Consider the following 22,024-nt stretch of genomic DNA (forward strand, 5'->3'; position numbering starts at 1 on the left):
GCTCGCCTACCCACCTGCTTATAGCTCTTCCTGTTGAAAATAGTTGCTTGTCAGCCGGCAACTAAAAACTAAACATAAGATGGGATTTCTCTTGCTCATTTTCCATATCCGTTGGCTACACACATGCTATCCCCGCCTTTGTCTTCCTGCCTGCATTCACTCATTTCTTCATTTCTTTCCACAAATGCTTCCTGGGCACTCGCTGTGTGCCAAACACAAGTGGATCTCCAGGAATGCAAGGGCTGACAGGACAGTTAAACACGATGCCTACCCTTGTACATGTCATCCTCTCCGGGTTCCCGATCAGTCCCTTTGCTGTTGCGCTAACAGAATACGGCAGGCCGGGGCTTTTATTAAAAAAAAAAAAATCACATTGAACAAGTTCAAGAACCTGGAGGCCAAAAGTTGCCTCTGTGCCGCCACTGGTGAGGGCCTCCTCAACTGTCACACACACCGGGAAGGGAAAAAGCAACTTTGGAACAAGCTGTAGTGGCCTGCCGCAAGGCACCGCCTCCCAGCTCCCACTATCTTTCAGTGTTGCTACTGTGGGAACCCAGCTTTGAGCCCAGGAACCCTCGTTGGTCTCGTTCAAACCAGATCAAATCCATGACGGGTTTGAATCACCGGCCCCAGGCTCCGCCCTTCTCACCTGCAGCCATTCCCTAAACCATCCTCCCAGGTAACCCTGGCTCTGTCTGCTCTCTTCTTCTGCTCTCCTGGACACTCCTGGGGTCATGAATACATAAATAAATATCTGCATCAGTGTGAGTAGCTGCTGAGTGAGAAGAATGTTGAAGAGAAAACCTGGGGAATGCTAGCCTCCAGGGAAGCAATCTCATTTTACTTAAAACTTGCTTGACTGAAGACTCTGTAGACTTTTGCAATTTGTATGCAAATAAACCAAAGTTGCCCAGATCCGGAGCAGAGACCTAGCCCTGGGCAAAAGCTGAAATACTGACTGCACCTCCATCAGCTTCTCCTCGCTGCCAGGTGAAATGGAAACCTCAGAGAGTTTCAGAACTACAGCTTCTACCGCCTAAGCCTTGTGACAAATTCATTAATATGGAAGACCGTGCTCCATCCAGCAGCTGCCTCCCCATCGGCTTCTGCCGCATCCTCTCCGCTGTGCTTGCCTCATCCTCATCCTCACATTTATTATCTGTTCTATCCAGCACGGGTTTGGCATTTGCTTGCAAAGGCTGGGTCTCCACTGGGTAAGACCGCAGTCGACTTCATGCAAGCCCAAGCCCACGGCCAGAGGAGAAGAGAAAGCTGACAGGCAGCCCAACACCCAGAGACTTGGGAACTGAGGGAGGACAGAGATGCGTTGTCCTCATCCTCACTCAAACACTGAACACCTGCCACGCCCTGGCTGTGGTCTAATGGGAGTTCAGAGGGGACAGGCAATTTTTCTTTTAAGATGTATTTTATTTATTTGAAAGTTAGTGTGTGTGTGTGTGTGTGTGTGTGTGTGTAACAGAGAGAGAGGGAGAGAGGGAGAGACAAAGGAAAAGAAAGATCTTTCTTCTGCTGGTTCATTCCCCAAATGGCTGCAACAACCAGGGGTGGGCCAGCATAAAGTCAGGAGCTGGAACACCACCCAGGCCTCACAAATAAGTAGCAGGGGCCCAAGCTCTTGGATCATTTTCTACTGCCTTCCCAGGCACATGAACAGGGAGCTGAATCAGAAGTGGAGCACTGGGCCCAGCACAGTAGCCTAGTGGCTAAAGTCCTCACCTTTCACATGCAAGGATCCCATATGGCTACTGGTCCTTATCCTGATAGCCCTGCTTCCCATCCAGCTCCCTGTTTGTGGCCTGGAAAAGCAGTTGAGGACAGCCCAAAGCCTTGGGACCCTGCACTCACATGGGAGACCTGGAAGAGGCTCCAGGCTCCTGGCTTAGGATCAACTCAGCTCTGGCCGCTGCAGTTACTTGGCGAGTGAATCTGCAGACAGAAGATCTTCTCTGTCTCTCCTTCTTTCTGTATATCTGACTTTGCAATAAAAATAAATACATCTTTTTTTTAAAAAAAAGTGGAGCATCCCAGGACTCAAACAGGTGCTCTGATACTGTAAGTGGCAGCTTAAACCAGAACAGCTTAACCAACTACACCACAATGGCAGCCCTAGATAAGGGCAATTTTAGTACAATCCTGAGTCAAGGTAAAAGGGGAAGTAGAGGAACTCAGGGAGCCCCTGGGAGGAGGGGTGTTCGTTAGAGGCTAGAGATGAGGGTAGAAAATCTCAGGGAAGCACCTGTCACTGCTGCCCATTGCTCGCATCTGCTGCCCCATCTCCAGGATCCATCACCATCAGGACTCCTCTGTCTGCCCAGTTCATAAGCTCAACACGTCCCTGACTTGGATACATGCCCCCTCTTAGAGACCTGGGCACCCTGGCTAAAGTTGGGGCTGGGTTTGCAGTCAAGGCCTTCCCAGAGAGGTTCATTCATTCATTCCGGTTATGACCACCCTTCTGTGTAGGGCTCTGTGGTCAGGTCTGAGCAGAACAAATATGAAGGAACTTCAGAAAGTCCATGGAGGGGCCAATGTTGTGATGTAGCACGTTAAGCTACCACTTACGGCACCTGACTGCTAGTTCAGGTTCCAGCTACTCTACTTCCCATCTGGCTCCCTACTATTGGCCTTAGAAACATGGGAAGGCAGCCCAAGTGCCGCTCAGGTGGGAAACCCGGATGAAGTTCCTACCTCCCAGCTTTGGCCTAGCCCAGCCCCAGCCATTGTGGCGTAGTAGATAAAGCCACCACCTGCTGTACCAGCCTCACATAGGGGCACCTTAACCACTGCGCCACCGCGCCGGGCCCTAAAGATTTATTTTATTTATTTGAAAGGCAGAGTTTTAGAGAAGAGAGAGAGGGGGGTCTTCCATCCATTGGTTCACTCTCCGAATGAATGTGATGACTAGGGCTAGGCCAGACCAAAGCCAGAGGCCAGAGCTTCTTCTTGGTCTCCTATGTGGATGGAATGGCCCAGGCATTTGGCCCATCCCCCACTGCTTTCTCAGGCACAGTAGCAGAGAGCTGGATTGAAAGTAAAGCAGTTGGGACTGGAGCCAGAGCCCATATGGGATGCCAACACTGCAAATGGTGGCTTAACCCGTTATGCCGCAGGACCTGCCCCAGTTACGATTGAAAGTTAATTTATTGTCTCTTTTATCTATTTTAAGGGCAGAGAGACATATACAGAGAACATGATCTTCCAATTGTTAATTTACTCCCCAAATGCTCACAATAACTAGGCATGGTCTGAGTCAAAGCCAGAGCTCAGGAACTTTATTCGGATGTTCCATGTGAATGGCAGGGCCCCAAATACTTGAGTCATCATCTGCTGCCTCCCTGGGTACACATTAGCAGGAAATTGGAAATGAGAGCAAAGATGAGCTCAAACCCAGCCACTGCAATGTGAGATGCAGGCATGTCAAGTGGTGGCTCACACACGGCATGAGGTGGCCGCTGCACAGATGTGGATTCCTGAGGCTAGGGTTCATTTTCATCTTGATTGCTTTTGAGTCATCCCCCATAGCAATGGGCATGGCGTGTCATCTACTCCCAGAAATCAGTTCTTAGTCAACGTAACAGCACTGACCTACTAAACATCTAGAGAGCACCAGGTACTTGGCAATCACTGTCCAAATCAGTCCTTTTAAAATCCTTTAGGGTCTTTTTTGTTAGAGGCTGGGAAGCCATTATTCCAAAAGACACATCTAGTAAGTGGCAAAGTGGGGCACTGGCCCAGCTGATGGACCCTCAAGAGTCCATGGCCCCTAGAACACTCATCCCTGTATGTCGTGGGGTTGAGCTGGATGAGAAACAACTGTCCTCAGATGGTCCCAGAGCCATTGGCCAGCCCAGCCACTCAGCTAGACCAGCTGTGGAACGGCCCCTCCCGGCTGCACATCCAGGCCTTTGCTCAGGCCTGCCAGCAGAGGCCTCCTCCCTCCTGGAAAAAAAACATGACTCAATCCACAGGGGACACAGAGAACATTGCTGGGACATCACCAACTCCAGCTTCCCTCCCTGCTCCCTGCTGGTAGAGGACCACACCCCCCTGCAGCTAGAAGACAGCCCCTCTCCTCAGTAGGCTTGGGTTGCTCTGCTGCCCACCACCACCCCCGCATCCTTAGAGAGCAGTGATGACGTGTCTGGGTTTTTCTTCCTGTGTGTAGTGAGGAGAGCCCTCCTGAACAGTAGACAAAGAGCCTGGGATCCAGAAATCGCTCCCTGTTAGGTCAGTGCGAGGCTGGTCCCGGGCAGATGTCCTTGCAGCTCAGGGTACAGCTCCTGCTGATTATGCAAGGACCCTTGTTGTTAATGACTAGTCCTAGGGCTTGGCTGAGTTCCCCCAGAGGTGAGGCAGGATTAAGGCAAAGAACTTTAGTTCCCAGAAGAGAGCATGTGACAAAGAAAAACTTGGAGAAGACCAAGACAGGATACCTGACTTGGGGATGCCAGGGCTACAGCCCTTCCAGGCTGGGAGTGGGAGTGAGGTGCCAAGGGGTTAGCCAGCCTGGCTTGGGAAGGAGCGGGCTGGGCTGTGCTCCTAAAAGGACAGATGGACATGGACAGGGATGGCAGTCGGGCTGCTTTCTGCAGTGACTTGGCATCCCAGGCCCTGGGTGCTGTTGCCAACTTGTATACTCAGCGGGTCAGCATTTTGCTCCAGCATCCTTGGACCCACAAGAAGTCAGAAGTCCTGGAGAATCCTGGGTTTGCAGCCCTCGGTCATAGCTGGAGGTCAGATCAGAAATCATGTCCCTGAGAGAGTAGCATTACCCCGGCCTGTAGACTACAGCTGTTTAGGTGTATCACAGCTGCATTTATCTTTACCTGACAGGTTCAGCTTCTGATCACAGAACTGCTGGGGGGTGGTCCTGTGGTTCCCATGGAAGCATTAGGCAGGGCATCTGCTATCCAATTATGCAAGGTTGGGCGGGTGGGATGCTTTCCAAAATGTCACTGTTGGTTCGGCCCAGGGCCTTCTTGTGTGGGACAGGAAGGGAAGGACAACTCAGAGGGGCTAGGGCTGGCTTCTGAGAAAGGAGAGGGTGGCTTGGCTGAAGGCAAGTGAGGCTGCAGGGCTGGATCCAGAGAGCACCAGAGTTTTCCATTTCCAGGAATCTGAAAGGTACCTGGTAAGATCACAAGAAGCTGGTTCAATCTGACCTGAGGTGGTTCCCGGGCTCTGGGCCTAGATCCATGGCAGCAGAATGCCCATGGCACTCCAGCCAAGACAGTGCCAGAGTCTCTGGGGCTCCCCAAAGTGCTCAGGTGGAGAAGTTAGCTGGGGCGAGGGGAGGGTTAGGTGTGAACATGTCCAGCCTGGTTGGGAGCTCAGGCTGGAGGGTAGCACCCCAGGGTCACAGCTCTGGACTCAGAAAGGAAGACACAGGTGCACGTGAGCATGTAAGAAGTGGTTTTATTCCAGGTTTGTAATTCTTAAAGACGAGGTCCTCGAGGACAGCTAGTGGCACATGCTTTGGTCAAGAGGGAAAGCAAAACAGAACAGGGCTGCGTCCCCTCCACAGGATGGTGGACGAGGGCAAAGTCTGGCTTGGCCACAGGAGTGGAGGGAGAGACCCTTTGAGCAGCAGTCCTCTTACATTCAACCAGGGGAGCCCACGCTTCCTAGCCCCACAGGGCTGGCCCAAGCCTGGTCCCTTTCCTCCCCGGAGCGGAGGTGGTTAACACAGCCTCTAGGGGGGGGCCTCTACCCAGGCCCCAGTTCTGTCCTAGGCTGTGGCAGGAAGCTTCCTAGAGGAATAGGGGTCCAAGGCACTCCCCCAGTGGCAGCGGATGGGAGGAAGGAGAAATGTGGCCATGAGAGCCAAGGGACCCAGCCGGAGTGCAGAGCCCTGACAGGTGGGAGCACTGCACAGAGGCCGCTGGTGAGAGCCAGGAGCTAGAGGAAACCACCAGAAACAGGTGCTGCGGCCCACTGCTCCAGCCCGAGGGCCACGGGCAGTGTGCAGGATGACAGCAGTTTGGGGATACCAGGGAGGGAGACCAGGAGGCAGCAACTCCAATCTGGATCAGAGATTCAGCCCCTTTAGGGATCAGAGGGGACCTCCTTTTAGAAGCTAGGGAAACCCATAGGTCCTTTCTCCATGGTAGTGTACATAGGCACCCACATACAGTATTGGGGTGGTAGTGGTGGAGATGGGGGTCATTGTTGGAAGATTTCTAGACCTTCTGGAATCCAGGAGCTTCCAATGAGTGCACAACTCTGTAGTCTATGAAAGGTATCTTAGGATACCCATGTCTTCCCCAGGCTGCTTGGCTTCAGAAGGAGACCTACCTGCCCCCCACCAGGAGTCCTGGTGCCAACAGTCTCTTGCCCAAAATCCCACTGCCTGAGCCAGTGGGTAGGGGAGAGGGGCACAGCAAGAAGGGGTTCCAAGACAAGGCCATGGAGCAGAGTGGGTAGATGTGTTGTCAGTGGCTGGCACAAAGAACTGGGAGTTCGCTACACAACCAGGAGCCACCAGCCAGCCTCCCAGTGCTCTGCAGTGGCTGGCCTTCCGTTGGAATCCTTCCTGTAGTCGGGAAGGGAAGAAGGTGGTTAGCCAGGTGACACAGCCCCTATGTGACACATGGGTTGTTCCTGCTCCAAAAAACAGGTCCCAATCCCACCGGTCACCCCAACCCACAGAGCTATATTTACAGAAGCAAACGCCTTTGTGAAAGCAGGGATCTGAGAGTGTGAATGAGGCTGGGGCTGCCCAGGGGCCCAGGGCACCAGCTGGACATCAAGGTCCCAGAGAGAGTAGGCAGAAGTGAAGTCTGTTGAATGAAGGACACATCAAGTCTGTCCCTAGAAGTCCCCCTGCAGCTTCTTGCTGAGTATATGGGCACCCACAGAGCTGGGATAGGAGACATCTTGAGGCTCTAGCCCCAAGGCTGGCCAGGTGTGGACAGGGCTACATCCTGGAGAGGACCCCTTATGCTTTTGGGACTCGGGTATTCCTCCCTCTGAGTCCTTGGACAAATTCCCTGTTCTCTGCTCCTGGATCCCTTCCCTCCCACACCCAGCCCATCCAGCACTGTCCTGGACTCAATCTTGGCACCCTCATCCCTCACCCCTGTATTTGATTTGCCCTTCAGGTGCTCCCTCTGAGCCTGCCTTCCCTCCTCCCAGCCTTCAGCCTCCCCACACTTTCACCTCTCACACCTGTCCTCACAGGCAGGCCCCAAGACCCTGCTGGGCCCTGTGGGATTCCGTCCTTGTGTTCCCCAGGCAATAGGGAGAGGAAGGGCCTACCACATCCCCCACTGCTGGGGGGTGGAGGGGGTGCATCAGAGCGGAGGACAAAGGGTCAGGCACCTGCCCAGCCAGTCTACACCCCAACCATCTCCATCCTTGGGGCAAGGCTGGGACAGCCACAAAGGGCATGGGGGATGCCCCCTGCGTCCTCCACGATCCAGCTGGAGAAACGTGTGTGTGTGTGTGTGTGTGTGTGTGTGTGTGTGTGTGTGTGTGTGTGTGTATCATGGAGGGGCAGGAGACAGTGTAAACACGCCTCAGTCACTCCCCAATCCCTCCACCCTCAAATCTGGTCCCAAAGTCTCATGCAAAGGCCACTTGAGATCCGGGAACTACCGTCAGGTGTGTGGCAGCAGCTGCCACTGCTGAGCCGGGGCGTCGGCCTGACACTTGCTTGTGGCCAGCTGGCCGGGCTTGGTCTCCAGGCAGAGGCCGCTGACTGAGTGCTGGATAAGCGTGCCTTTTCGCCTCCATTTCTGGGAGGAAGGAAGGGAGTGAGAAAGCAGTCATGAAACAAGATGCAAAATACTTGATGCCTTCATCTTACAGGGAGTTACACGGTCTCACAGGCAAGGGGAGCTGGCGAATACAAAGATCAAGTTTATTTTGGTGCAGAAAAAAACTGAAATCTGTGCCTGGTTTTCTTCTCAAACAGTGTTTTCCATGAAGCTTGTGGAGAGCCCTTGTATGTGTGAAAGTACCTCACATACCCAGGACATTCCTTCTCATAGAAAGCAGACTGCTGCGTGTCCCCAGATGAGGGGCTGTCCTGCCCCCAGCCCTATGCCAGGTCTCCCCCAGTGGGGTCTGCTGTTTGTGCAGCCTGGTAGAGTTACCCTCCAGACCTGAAACCTCCATGCTGAGGCCCAGGAGCTGGATCCAACCCAACCAAGAACTGTGTTTGGCCTGCAAAATGTTTATTTACAATTTGGCTTAGTTGCCTCATAACAATCTACATTCCTGTCTTTTGGGTAGACATTTTCTTTTTGAAATTTGGATTTATTTGAGAGAGAAGGAGGGAAACAAAAAGAGTTCGTCTATTCACTGGCTCATTCCCCAAATGCCCGGGAGTGGTGAGGGTTGGCCCCAGGTGGAGTCCAGGAGCCAGGAGTCCACCTGGGACTCCCGTGGCAGGTGCCAAGGACCCAAGCACCTGAGCTGTCATCTGCTCCCTAGCAGGAAGTGGAATCAAGAGACAGCCAGGATTCATATCCACGCACTCAAATAGGAAGTGAGCCGCTATGCCCAAAGCCTGCCCCGAGGACCCTCATTGGTTGGGGTTGAGGATTCCATCTCTGCTTTGGGGCAGGGGGAGTCTCTCGCTCTCCATCCAGTTTGCCTCTGCTCTTGGCTGGACCACATTTTCCTCTTACAAGGTGTTCCCCACCAGCAGGCGCAAGAGGCTGTGAGTCCCAGTCCGGGTGAATCTCCTGTTTGTACAAGTGTTTCTGTAGCTCTGGGTCTCTGACCTGGCCTGGAGCCGTGAGGGCAGCTGAGGAAAGATGATGCATCTGGCAGGATGATGGGGAGGCAGAGGCACAAAGGGGATCCCGGGGCAGTCCCTTCACCTTCTGCTGCCCGATCTCCTCCCAGGTATGACAGGGATGGAGAAGTGGGGAGAGGGCAGAGAGGCGTCCTTCTAGAACATTCTAGAAGTATCTGGATGGAGAATGGAGTATTTGGAACACTGAGAAGGGACAGGAGGCTGAGACCCAGGTTTTAAGACTCAGCCAGACAGGTTTATTTTTAGTTTCATTCTGCTTTCCCTCCTACGCAGTCTTCTCTCCTTTTATCTGCTACCTGGTCTGCACAGCAGGTGGGAATGCTGGTAACTACGTGTGGGAGGAGATCCGAGGGCCCTGGGAGGTAAGGGGGGGGGGGCGTTCTCATTGTAGTAACTGGGGAGGGGGGAGGAGCCAGCTGCCGGGCCAGGGCTGCCCTTGCGAATGCAGAGCTGAGAAGCAGCAGCCCCTCTGGACCCATATAGTTCCAACAGGGCATAAGGTTGCAGTGGTGGGTGGGCAAAGGCCCATGGCCCCCTGCGTCTCACAGCATCCTGTTGTTCCATGCTCTTCTAGGCCTTCCCATTTTCCCGACATTGAATCCCCGAACAATGCCAGCAGAGGGAGCATGTGCCCACTTCCTGGGGTGGGAGAGCTGGGTCCCAGTGCCCTCTCTGAACTGCACAGCCTGGCATGGCACTCACTGTCCCTCTGCGGCCAGCAGGCCCCTGGCAAAGTGGTGGCTGCCTCTGTCCTCCCCCTGCTTCCCCACCAGACTTTAGCTCCTCTGGGGTCACGTGTGTGTTCTTTCATCCTTGTGGCCAGCATGATGTGTACAGCCCCCAGCATAAAGTAGTCTACCTGTTCATGAATGGCCCAATCTTTGGGTTGTGCTTCTCACTCCCTACCAGTGCTATCAGGCACAGTTCCAGGGCCTCTCTGACTGTCCCCGCACTCAGTTCTGGGCCTTCCCACAGCCTCAAACCTACAGGGCAGGCTGGAAGTAGGCAGCAGTGGGGAACCTGGGGGCAGAGAACACCTGGGCTGGGACCTGCTGACTCCATCGGGTGCATGAAATCCATCTGCCTTGGCAACAGGAACAACGGGGGACCAAGCAGGGAAGCTCAGATTCCAGAAGGTGCCATATACAGGCTGGAGGAAGAGGAAGTGGCTGCTTCTCTGGAGTGGAATAGCAAACTGCCAGTCGCCCCTGAAGGGAGAGGCAGCACAGGCAGGCAGAGAACCCTGCAGGTTAGTAAGAGAGCCAGCCTCCAGGGCCCCATGCTGACCCGCTGTGCCGGCTGGCCAGCACCAGGCACATGGAAGCTACCAAGAATAGTGGGCGAGGGCTGAGCTGGGCAGCCTCTGGCCTTTGGCTCCTACTCCCTGCTCCCCACCCCCTCCCAGCCCACCCGCAGGAAGGGAGCTGCTGACTGGAAACCTGGCTTCTAGCTGTGCCCTGTCACTAGCTGCTGGGGACCGAGCAAGTGACAGTCTCTCTGACCCTAGACAGGTTGGGTGGCCTTGCCTCCCAGGATTAGCAGAGAGATGGTATGAGTGGGAGGACCTGAGCAGATGGGATAGGCAGCAGGCACATGACGCTGGCCATGCCAGCTCAGAAATGAGGGTGTCTGGGGCACAAGTTCCCCAGTCAGCTGGTAGTTAAAACAGGATTGTTGTTGGTGAACTGGCAGCTTATGATAGTGGGTTTAGCAGGCACATGGACCCGGCTTAATCCAAGTTTCACTCCTTTCCATTCCCAGATTTGGGATCTGACTCAGCAAGCCTCAATTATCTCACCTATTAATGGAGACAGTAGGGCCCAGCGCAGTAGCCTAGCAGCTAAAGTCCTCACCTTGCATGTACTGAGATCCCATATGGGCGTCAGTTCTAATCCCAGTGGCCCCACTTGCCATCCAGCTCCCTGCCCGTGGCCTGGGAAAATAGTTGAGGGTGGCCCAAAGCCTTGCGACCCTGCACCTGCGTGGGAGACCCAGAGGCAGCTCCTGGCTCCTGGCTTAGGATAGGCACAGCTCTGGCTGTTGCAGCCATTTGGGGAGTGAACCAGTGGATGGAAGATCTTTCTCTGTCTTTCCTTCTCTCTGTAAATCTGCTTTTCCAATAAAAATAAAATAAATCTTTAAAACAGATGTATAGGACTCATGTCACCTGGTGGCTGAGGAGAATAGAGGAGACGATGTATGTGCAAAGTTGTTGAGCTGTGTTGTCAAGAGCAAGAGCACAGCTTAAACGAGACAGATGTGAAGGCAACTTGGAAAGCTCATGGAAAATGGAGCTGAAAGGTAAGATTAGTTTGGAGCAAAATTTTTTAAAATTCATTTTGAATCCATCATGGTCATCCATGTAGGTGGCAGGGCCCAAGCACTTGAACCATATTTCACTGCCTTGCAGGTACCTGGGACATGAACTGGTGCTGCAATGGGAAGCTAATGTCACAGGCAGCGACTTAACCTGCTTCACCACGACAGTGGCCACCAAACAAATTGATCTTTTAATTTCACTGTCCCGGAACTCTCTGAGCGAGTCCCCTTGCCATCACTGGCCTCACAAAGCTCGACAGGCACTAGCAAACATGTTAGACATTTGCCAAAGTCTTTGCTCATGAGTAAGGTACAGACAGTGCCGTAGGCCCTAGGAACCTCACCAAAGATGGCTTGCTTGAGCCTACAGGTCTCCACCTGCCAAGGCTGGGCGCCCAGTTCTTGCGTGGCCCTCCCGGGGTGAGGAGACTTACCTGCTTGCCTTCTCTGGGGTTGCATGCCTGCAGCATGACTGGGGAGCCGGGCGAGGACATTAAGGTGGAGGTGGCGGCCAGGCACCTGCCCTGTTGCTGGATAAGGTGGTCACTGAAGAGCCAGGCCTGCAGATGAGGAGCGGGAAGAGCAAGTCAGAACATACCGCCCCTGGGTGGGCATCTGGACCCACGATTAAGCTGCTCCTTGTGAAGGCCACATCCCAAACCAGCTCCTTGGGTTCGAGCCCTGATCTACTCCTGATCACAGTTTCCTGTTAAACCTCCGCCTGGTGGGGAGCAGCCAGTAGTCCAGGTGGTTGTGCCCCTACGGGATTCCTGGAGATAAACTCAACCCAGGCTCCGGGCTCCTGGGGTCAGCCTGGTATTTGGGGAGTGAGCCAGCAGATGGAAGATCTCTCTCTCTCTCTTTCTGCCTACCAAATAAATACAATCTAGTAAACATTCTAGATCATAAAACCAGTGCTAAGTGAATATATGCCATAGTTATGTGACAAAATAAATAGGAGGCTACTCCAAAAAAGTTGACGAAAATGGAATGAAATGATAACTTGTTGTAAATGTTGTTTTAAATGTTATGTTGAAGTCCATACACAGGTCTTCAAAGAGGGCATGAGAAATATGGATAATGAAAAAAAACTCTGCATGGGTTTCCAAACCTTGGGAAAAAAAAAAAAGAGAGAGAGAGAGAGAGAGAGAGAAGAAAAAAAGCCTCATATATTTAAATTCTGCTTTTTCTACAAACTTTTTGAGTATGCTTGTACACTGCATGTTTTGTAGAATTTTCTCCTAATAATTATAGAGACTAGAGGTGGGCACATTGGTACTCACTGTATAATTCTTCCCATTTTTCTCTATATTTTAAGCTTTTCATAAGAACATATTGGAGGGCCAAGTGCGATAGCCTAGTGGCTAAAATTCTTGCCTTGCATACTCTAGGATTTTATATGGGTGCCAGCTCAACTCCTGGCTTGCGCCAGTTCCCATTCAGCTCCCTGCTTGTGGCTTGGGAAAGCAGTTGAGGATGACCCAAAGCCTTGGGACCCTGTGTGACAGACCTAGAGGAGGCTCTCGGCTCCTGACTTCAGATCAGCTCAGCTTTGGTCATTGTGGCCACTTGGGGAATCAATCGGCAGACAGAAGAACTTTCTCTCTGTCTCTCCTTCTCTCTGTAAATCTGACTTTCCAATAAAAACAGACATGTTGGAGGTGGGCATAGCTGGGCTGGAGCCATGCACCAAGGGATTTGGGGGAAGGGAGACTGACAGGACGTAAGATCAGCAGAGCCAGGGAGCTGGACCACCTGCTCTAGGTCACATGTTTGTTCGCTTGCGATTTCGTCTTTGTTGTTTTTGTGTTTTTCTTTTGTGTGTGTGTTTCTTCTTCTTTTAAAGGCATATTTATTTATTTTTTTTAAAGATTTATTTTTATTATTTTTTCATTGGAAAGGCAGATATACAGAGAGGAGAGACAGAGAGGAAGATCTTCCATCCGATGTTTCACTCCCCAAGTGAGCGCAACGGTCGATGCTATGCCGATCCGAAGCCAGGAGCCTCTTCCGGGTCTCCCACATGGGTGCAGGGTCCCAAAGCTTTGGGCTGTCCTCGACTGCTTTCCCAGGCCACAGGCAGGGAGCTGGAAGGGAAGCGGGGCTGCCGGGATTAGAACCGGCGCCCATATGGGATCCCGGGCGTGCTAGGTGAGGACCTTAACCACTTGCGCCACTGCGCCGAGCCCAAGGCATATTTATTTTTATTGGAAAGTCAGATACACAGAGAGGAGGAAAGACAGAGAGGAAGATCTTCCGTCCGATGATTCACTCCACAAGTGACCACAAAAGCCTGAGCTGAGTCAATCCGAAGCTAGGAGCCAGGAGCTTCTTCCTGGTCTCCCAAACAGGTGCAGGGTCCTAAGGCCTTGAGCCATCTTCGACTGCTTTCCCAGGCCACAAGCAGGGAGATGGATGGGAAGCGGACCTGCTGGGATTAGAACCAGTGCCCATATGGGATCCTGGCATGTACAAGGCAAGGACTTTAGCTGCTAGCCTACTGCACCATGCCCTTTTTTCTTCTATTTTTAAATTTGAGAGAGAAAGTAAGAGAAAACACTGTCCTCTGCTGGGCCACTCCCCGAAAGCTGGACACCCAAGTGGTGAGCTGGGAGTGTCACCCAGGTCTCCCATAGACGAGGCGAGTAACCGTCATCACCACCTCCCAGGGTCTGCTTAGTGAAGCCGGAGCCAGGAGCTGAACCCAGGCACTCCAGTGTGGGACATGCATGTCCCTCCTGGAGCCTTAACTGCTGGGCCTGTCCCCTGCTCCGGTTCTGATGCAGGCAAGCCTTGACACTGTTAAGTTGCACCGAGGAGTTTCAGAAGTCTGTTGCCAAGGGAGAACCAGGGACCACTGGGGTCACACATCCTGCTCTGCAAGGAGAAGCTCACATATCAGGCACAGAGTGTGGGCCCCTTAAGGAAGGCCCAGGGACAGGATGTGCCGAAGGAAGCCCCTTACTCAACTAGCGCCCCGTGCCCCTGGCTGCTCTCCCACTCCCAGGCCAACCCCAGGTCCTAGGCTGCTTACCTGGGCTGGAGGGGGGCTCTTGGCAGACCCCCGGCAGATCCCCATGCCGAGCAGGAAGTCACCAGCTGTGTTCTGGCCCTGGGATTCTAAGCAATTGACCCCTTGTTTAATGATGCCCGGGAGTACCTCCTTCACGGGGACACTGAGAGGAAAGATGGCAGTCAGGCTAGGCTTCTGCCCTCCCTGCTGGTCCACCCAGGTCTCTGTGGGCAGGGACAGGCCTCACCAACACCGGGTGGGAGGTGGGCAGAGCAGGCATTCTTTGATGTGGATACCCAGTAGCCTCTCTGTCGAGCCAGGACCTTCTTCCTTCCTCAGGCTGTCTGGAAGCCCATGGAGACCCAAAACTGCCTCACCCATAGGGCCTGGGTGGAAGCATCCCACTTTCTCTCTCATGCCTCCTCCAGACTCTTGGGCTGTAGGGTGCAGAGCTCCAGAGCAGAGGCTAAGCATTCCTGGTGCCCCTGGCTAACTCTGGCCCAGTTTGCCCCAATTGCACCATGCAGTGGTTGCTGCTTTTTATTAGTTGGCAAAAATCACAACATTTGAAGAAAAACCTGGACTGGCTCTATTTGAAAAAAAGATCAGACCATACTGAATTCACATGGCAGCTGCTGCCGCTTGGGACTTTTGCACTCCCAGTTTGCCACAGGCCTCACAAATCCTTATTGTCTCTCCCTGACCCCCTTGACTTTCTTTTGTCACTTGGCCCATCAGAAAGAACTGGAGTTTGCAAGGTGCAAGACACTGTGGGTGCCTTGGCCAGGGGCCACAGGTCATGTTCTTCCTGTCTACGGGAACACAGTGCCTGCTAAGGCCTCCTGGAGGTCTCTGCTCAGAAGAGTGCAGCTTGGTGGTGGTGGTGGTGGCACGGGGAGGGAGTAGGGCTTAGGTCTGCAGCTGCTTCCTTTTAGGGAAGCCCTTTGAAGGGAGGATGCCATTAAACTTTAGGATGCCCTTTCCTCAAGAAAATCCACTTCCATCTGTTGGGAAAGTGACTTTGGGGCTGACACTGTGACTCCATGGATTGAGCCCCCGCCTGCAACATTGGCATCCCATATGGGCACTGGTTCTAGTGCCAATTGCTCCACTTCCTATCTAATTCTCTGTTACTGCACCTGAGAAAATAATGGGAGATAATCCTGAGTTCTTGGGTTCCTGGCACCTATGTGAGAAGACCCAGGTGCAGTTCAAAGCTTCTGGCTTCTACCTGACCACTGTGGCCATTTGAGGAATGAGCCAACAGATGGAAGATTCCTCTCTCTCTCTCTCCCCCTTTCAAAGAAATAAATATTTATAGAAAAAAGAAACCTGTCCTAATATACGGATTTTGTTAGATGAGGGGTGTTTATCATCATCTGCTTGGAAATATAATCAATGTGTCACGTCTGCTTGTAACTGGTACCCTCCCAAATAGGGTGGGTTTACACAGTGCACAGCCTGCACAACCGTTCCTGCTGCTCTTCCTAATTATCATCAGGAATTTGCTGTGGCTGAGGCTGACTACAGAGCACTTTCCTGCAGGCCAGCCTTCCACTGAGCTTCTGCAAGTGTGCACCCCGCTCAGGATCTGCACCCCCGCCCCCGAGCCTTGGGATCTCCCACCTAACCCACCTCTTCTACCCTCGCCTGGTTCCTACACTCAGGAGCCAGGGTTCAGCGACCCAGGGAGGAATGAGTTCTGGAGTTCCCAGCAGTCACATGGTGACAGAGCAAACCAAAGATGACTCAGGCACTTCATTTAATAGAGCCAGCTTCCCGCATTCTCTGTCTTGTGATCCATCCAGGTTTCTTTCTCCTTCTTTTCAAGATTGTTATTGATTTGAAAGGCAGACCAAGGGATCGTCCGTCCGCTGGTTCATCCCCCAAAAGCCCTCCACAATCATGGCTGGGCCAGACCTTAAGTGACAGCCCAGATCTCCATCCAGGTCCCTCACGCAAAACCACATGAACTGTCACCCGCTGCCTCCTGGGGTGCACATAAGTCGGATGCTGGAATGGAGAGTCAGGTAGGACTTGAACCCAGGCACTCCGATCTGGAATTCAGTGCCCCAGGCAGTTGTAACTGCTGTGCTAACCATCTGCCCCCTGGATCAGGATTCAGACAGAGCACTTTCTCCTCTTGGTCCTCAGGGGACCCTGTGCCAGGGAATGTGGCGTGGAAAGGAAGGATACATTCCCAGGTCTCTCACCGTTGAGCTTCTCAGCTCCTGCTGCTGGTCCAGGGGTCTCTAGGCTCCATACAAATGCCCTGTGACCTCTGACAGGAAGTAAAAGAGGAACTTCTCCCCCTCAGCCTCTCTGAAATGGCACACGGCAACTAACACTATCCCCTTAAAAGCAGTTCCCTCAGGAAGCTGCTCATTTATCGCCGAGTTAGAAATTCATGACCTTCCTCTCAAAGCTATTGTCCAGGGAGCCAGGGGCTCTCGGTGCTGTCAGCTTGCTTCCAAAGATGCTGCTGTTCTCAGATGGCTCTGGAATTTCTTGGAAACAGCAAGCAGAGTCGACAGAGGCAGGCCATATCTAGGACTGGGGATTCTATTACCCGAGTTAATCATCTGGCTTATTCACTGGACTTGGCTATAACCTCTCCATGGCTGTTGACCAAAAATAATTAAGCCTGTCCTCAAAAAACAAAGATTGAGAAAAGATTGCTTTTCTCAAGGATATGTAAACTTTGAGGGGTGGAACATTCCAGAAAGCCAGGCAGTGACCTTGGGGTAGGTCAGTTCTGTTCCCCAAGGTGAGGGCTATTGAGGGACCATGCTCATTTCAGACATCCCTGAGCCATTCTGGTCACACCACTTCCTCAAAGTGTTTGCCAGGTGACTATTTTGCAACTATGGCAGATAAAGCAATGAGCAAACTCAAGAAAAATCATGGAGCTAAATCATGGGGAAATGATACCAAAATGAACTACCTGGCAGATATGTGGGAGTTTCAAAAAGTTCATGGAAAAGGGAATGAAATGCTCATTTTGGAACGGGCACTGGGCCAAGAAGTGAAGGCACTTGTCTCCTTCTCTGGGTTTAATTCTTGGCTCTCACTGTTAACCTCAACTTCCTGCCGATGCCCCCCGGCGTGGCATGGGGTTGGTTCAAGTTGCTGAGTCCCTGCCACCCGTGTGGGAGGCCCAGATAGAGCTCCTAGTTGCCAGATTTGGCTCCCACTGCGTCAGCTTGGGGGCACTTGAGGAATATAACACATGGCAGGGAGCTCTATTTCTGTCTCTCAAATAATTTATTAGCAAAGAAGATATGTTTACTTTGGTGCAAAAAATTCAGTTTTCTCCTTAATACTCATTTTCTGTACATTTCTTGAAGACTGCTTGTATTCATGGATTTCAATCATTTTTTGGATGGGCACCAAAGTACACAGATCTTTTCATGACAAGGCCCAAGCCCTTGGGTCCTTGCACCTACGTGGGAGACCTGGAGAAAGCTCCTACTCCTGGCTGCAGCCTGGTCTAGCTCTAGCAGTAATAGCCATTTGGGGAGTGAAGGAGCAGACAGAAGATCTCTCTCTCTCCCTCTCTCCTCTCTCTCTGCTGTTCGGCCTATCAAATAGATAAATCTTAAACATGAAAAGAACCTCTGTGCACGTGCCATTGGCACTTCGCTTTGTTCTCATTGGCTCTCGTGCTTTGACAGCCCTTACGATTATATTAGCAAATGACTGGTTTATTTACACCCATGGCTGGCAAGCTGGCTGTTGTGGCCAGTGGTCAGCAGCGTTTTGTCCTGGCTGCTTTATATCCTTAGGATGCACTCCCCCCAGGAGGGAGAGAGCCAGTTTAAAGAGGACAGCTGCGTCTGTGGCCTTGGCCTCAGTTGCAGGGCTGCATTCCGAAGTATGGAATAACGTCCCTCTTGAGGCGTAAGAACCGATCCCTAAGTTTCTGCCACATCCGCTTTGCAACTCCTGGAAATGGTCTCTCAGTCTTCCCTCCCAGGGCCTGCACATGAAGGCAAACCCCAGGGGCTAGGAGGAGCGTGTACCTCAAGGCAGGGGTCATCAGGCTGCCAGCCTCCTCCCCAGGGTCAGGCCTATTACACTCACGTGAGCTCTGGGTAGACATTCTCCAGGTACCAGCGGAAGGACTTGCAGTTCATCTTCTTCCTCTGCTCGATCCGTGTGGCCACGCTGAAAAAGGAGACACACGTGCACATTTTCCATGTATTTTTGAAGACTGTTGCTATGTCCTCCACTGTGATCCAAGACACACTATGCACCTGTGTAGGACACCACACACACGCCACTGAGAATTTCCTAACACAATGTTTAGCCCTCGCTGGAATCAACGCTGAGCTTTCATTCTGTTCTGTACTAATCTAACTCATAGTATTTTTCTTCTTCCCCCTCTGCTCTCTTTCAATGCTGATCACGACCCACTAAATTGCTTTCACAACCCATCTGCTTTTTGAGAATGCTTAACTAGACTGGAGTCTTCACAGCCCACGACAGGGAAACAGGCCAATGGATCCCAGGGCTGAGCAGGCGGTGGAGGGGAAAGCCCAAATGTTTTCTGCAGACAGTCCCTTCCTGAGTCTGCCCACGGGTGTCCCTGTTCCTGCCAGCAGCAGTGGAGGGCACCAAGCAGTATTCTCTCACGGCCTTAGCCTGGGCAGTGGCAGGCACCTGCAGGACCCAGGTCTTGCTCTCCTGGGATCCAGGGGAGCCCGCCCTAGTGAGGGCTATCTTTAGGGAGATGACCTGTGGTGGCACCCACATAGAGGGAGGGAGACAAGGGGGTAAAGGGCAGGCGCCCACCTGCCAAAGGCTTTCCCGATGGCGGAGGGCCGGGCCTCATAGTAGTACTGCTTGTATTCGTCCATCCACACCTCCGCGGTGCGCTTGGTGTTCCTGGAAGAATGGAAGAGCAGAATAAGGTCCCTAGGGAAGGCCACAGCGAGGCGGAGTCAGGGTTGCATGAACTCCCTGTTCGTCAACGAGAAGGATATGGTTTGGGAGATGAGTGCCATGGAGCACAGGCGTGCATGCAAAGCGACCTGGACTGGCGAGGCAGAAACCAGCGTACTCTCTAACTAAAGAATCTACTTGGCAGAAACCCAGTGCCTGCCAGGTGGCAGCAAGGCCATGTTCAAGAGCACATGTGCAACAAAGCACTGGCAGTCAGCAAAATGCCCTTTACCTGGTGGAGAACAAGGTGGCCTCCACAAAGGGTGCTCCATGGTTGGCACGCAACTGATGCCCCCTGCCTCACACGGCACACAGTGGCCAAGACATCGGTGTCAGGAAAGCTGCAGCCTGGCCCCATTTCCTTTTCCATAAAAGCGGCAGCACAGCCTTGAGGCTGTGTGTGTCAGTCTCTGTGCATATGATCCACAGAGGCAGAGGTGCAGAGCTGCTGGCTGAGAACAGCAGTTACTCCTGTAGAGCTAAGCGGGCCACCCAGGAGGAAGCTGGGCCAAAACCACTTTGGCTTCTTCTCTTCCACAGTGTGAGGAACTGGATCCTCACTGAACCTGCATGGGTCTGTGCATCTGACATTGACAATGGCACTCCCTGAATTTTTGCAGTGAACATGAATCACTGTTATAAAAATGGGACGAGGTAGGCTGACGAAAGTCTCAGCTACCCTGCCTTAGCTATTCCGTTAGGACAGGTAGGTCCGTGAGTGTAGGCCATAGCCATGTCCCCAGAAGCAGGTGCATCCTGTACCTGGGGACTTGGCTGGACAGACACCTGATCAATCAGGGTCAGGATACTGGCACCCAAAACCAGCACCTGGGAGTCAGAGAGAGAGGGCAGCAGCAAAACTCAGAGAGTAAAATATGTAGGCTATTATGGGAATGCATAAAAAGCAAGCAGGGAGGGAGAGGACTTTATTTCTTCTTGGGAAGCTTTGGGAAGTCCTCACTGCGAAGAGCTGAGCTCTGACACCAGCAAGAGAGTCAATTGGTATCAACATCTCGGTCCAAGATGACCAGGGACCAAGGCAGGCCTGCTGGCAGCTTCCTTGTCCCACCCCTGGAGTTCCCACAATCCCAGAATGTCAGATCTGGCAGGGGACAAATGGGGAAACCAAGGCCCAAAAAGTGAAAAGGGAGTGGTGTATGTGCAGTTATATGCTGAGTAAGCGGCAGAACTGGAGTCTAGAGCCCAGGTGTGTCATTCCCCATCCATTGCCCTGTCCGCTGACACCCACCTGATGTAGGTGAGGGCATTGCCCTCAGGGAAGTTGTAGGGGTGCCGCTTCCTGAAGACGTGGCCCACGCGGCTGCAGGGGATGATCTCCAAGCTCCCACCGCACATCCACACCCTGAAAGATAGCTCTGCAGGACACGGCATGAGTCAGCCAGCAAGGAGCTGCCTGGCAAGGCCCCCTGAGGCGCGATGGGAAGGGGCTCGGTCTCCTCTCCACGGTGTCTCTCGGGGTGGGGAAATTCTGGGGTCAGAGCTCCTGGGCCTGACTCAGTGAAGTGCTCATGTTCCTGACCTGTTGATCTCCCCCTAAACATATGTGCGTGCACACACGTGCACACACAGAAACATGCAGGGACACACCAACTCCATGCCACAGTTTGAATACGATTTGGCCCTGACAAACATGCAGGAGCTTAATACCCCAAGTCTGCCTGTCCCTTTTAAAAAATATATTTTGAAAGTTAAAGTTACAGAGAGAAAGAGGGAGCCAGAGATCTTCCACCCTCTGGCTCACTTCCCAGATGGCCACAATGGCCAGTGCTGGACCATGCCAAAGTCACGAGCTGGGAGCTTCATCCAGGTGTCCCACATGAATGGCAGGGATCCAAGGCCTTCTGGGCCATCATCTGCTGCTTTCTCAGGAGCATTAGCTTGGAGCTGGATCAGAGGTAGAATAGCCGGGACACAATGGGATCCACATGGGATACCAGTGTTATAGGCAGTAGTTTTACCTGCTATACCAAAATGCCAGCCCTAATTTCCCCACATCTTAGCTTCATGGTACTAAGAAGGCAGAAACTTGATCCAATGATGGTGTCTAGAAATGAGGCCTCCAGGGAGGGGTCTATGGTGAGTTTAGGTTATTAGAATGGAGACCCTGTGACTGAATGCTGCTGGCTGGCTTCACACAGAGAGACAACAGGGAGGTGCTGACGCACGCGCTCCTGTCTCCCAGCCCTGGATTCTCTGGGCTGCCTCAGGCTTGGCTGTATGGGAAGCCAGTAGCGGGTGGGGGCCCTGGGTCTTGGGCCTCCAGAACTGGGTGTCCAGACAAACCTATTCCATCCTGGGTAGTCTTTTTTTTTTTTTTTTTGGACAGGGTTTATTTTATCTATTTAAAAGACAGAATGACACAGAGAGAGGGAGAGACATAGAGATCTTCCATCTGCTATCACTCCTTGAATGACTGTAACAGCCAGAAGCTGACCTCTGCAAGTTGTGTCAAAGATAGCTCCTGCTTTGAATCAGAATCACAAGCTTTTACTGAGCATCTATTACTGGCTATTTATCATACACTGTTTGCGATTCCCTCTTACCAGGTGGAGGGATCCAAGTACTCAAACAATGAATGAAATACACAAGTAACAAGAAAGAAAATAAGTAAAAGATGCAGATTTCCACTCTCTACAACAGATTCATTGGAGAAAGCTTAACCAGGGCAGAGGGTGAAGGGGTGTGTGTGGAGTAGGGGTGCCGTGTTTCTAATGAAGTTGGTTAGGGACACGCTCACTGACAAGAGGACATGGGAACTGAAACAGAGGGGGGAGTGCAACACTGTGTTGTTAGGGAATGAGCACCCCAAGCCCAGGGGCAGGGTCTGAATGAAAGGCTGGCAAGTTCAAGGGCAACAAGGAGGCCAAGGGCAGCTGGAGTGAGGTAGGATGAGAGAAGTGGAAGGTGAGGGCAGGGTTCACGGGCTACAGCTGTGCTGGGAA

At 52.5% G+C, this 22,024-nt stretch overlaps 1 protein-coding gene across 3 annotated transcripts in view; it reads right to left on the reverse strand.

Annotated features, from left to right (window-relative positions):
* Positions 1–5,439: 5,439 nt before the first annotated feature.
* GALNT16 (polypeptide N-acetylgalactosaminyltransferase 16) overlaps positions 5,440–22,024 on the reverse strand; it is a 71,131-nt gene continuing 54,546 nt past the window's right edge. Inside the window, exons 10-16 of one of the 3 annotated variants that reach the window (XM_040975625.1) lie at positions 20,311–20,437; positions 18,912–19,004; positions 18,201–18,284; positions 14,139–14,280; positions 11,539–11,664; positions 7,618–7,757; positions 5,440–6,553 (exon numbers count right to left, since the gene is read on the reverse strand). In XM_040975625.1, the coding sequence (XP_040831559.1) occupies positions 7,620–7,757; positions 11,539–11,664; positions 14,139–14,280; positions 18,201–18,284; positions 18,912–19,004; positions 20,311–20,437 (710 nt within the window). In that variant the 3' untranslated portion in view covers positions 5,440–6,553; positions 7,618–7,619. Of the gene's footprint in view, positions 6,554–7,517; positions 7,758–11,538; positions 11,665–14,138; positions 14,281–18,200; positions 18,285–18,911; positions 19,005–20,310; positions 20,438–22,024 lie in introns of those variants that run through there. The other 2 variants (XM_040975628.1, XM_040975627.1) reach the window with 2 other exon arrangements.

The sequence above is a fragment of the Ochotona curzoniae genome, unplaced genomic scaffold (genome assembly GCF_017591425.1).
Source record: "Ochotona curzoniae isolate NIBS_2020 unplaced genomic scaffold, NIBS_Ocur_1.0 contig_2688, whole genome shotgun sequence".
In the NCBI taxonomy this organism is placed as follows: Eukaryota; Metazoa; Chordata; class Mammalia; order Lagomorpha; family Ochotonidae; genus Ochotona; species Ochotona curzoniae.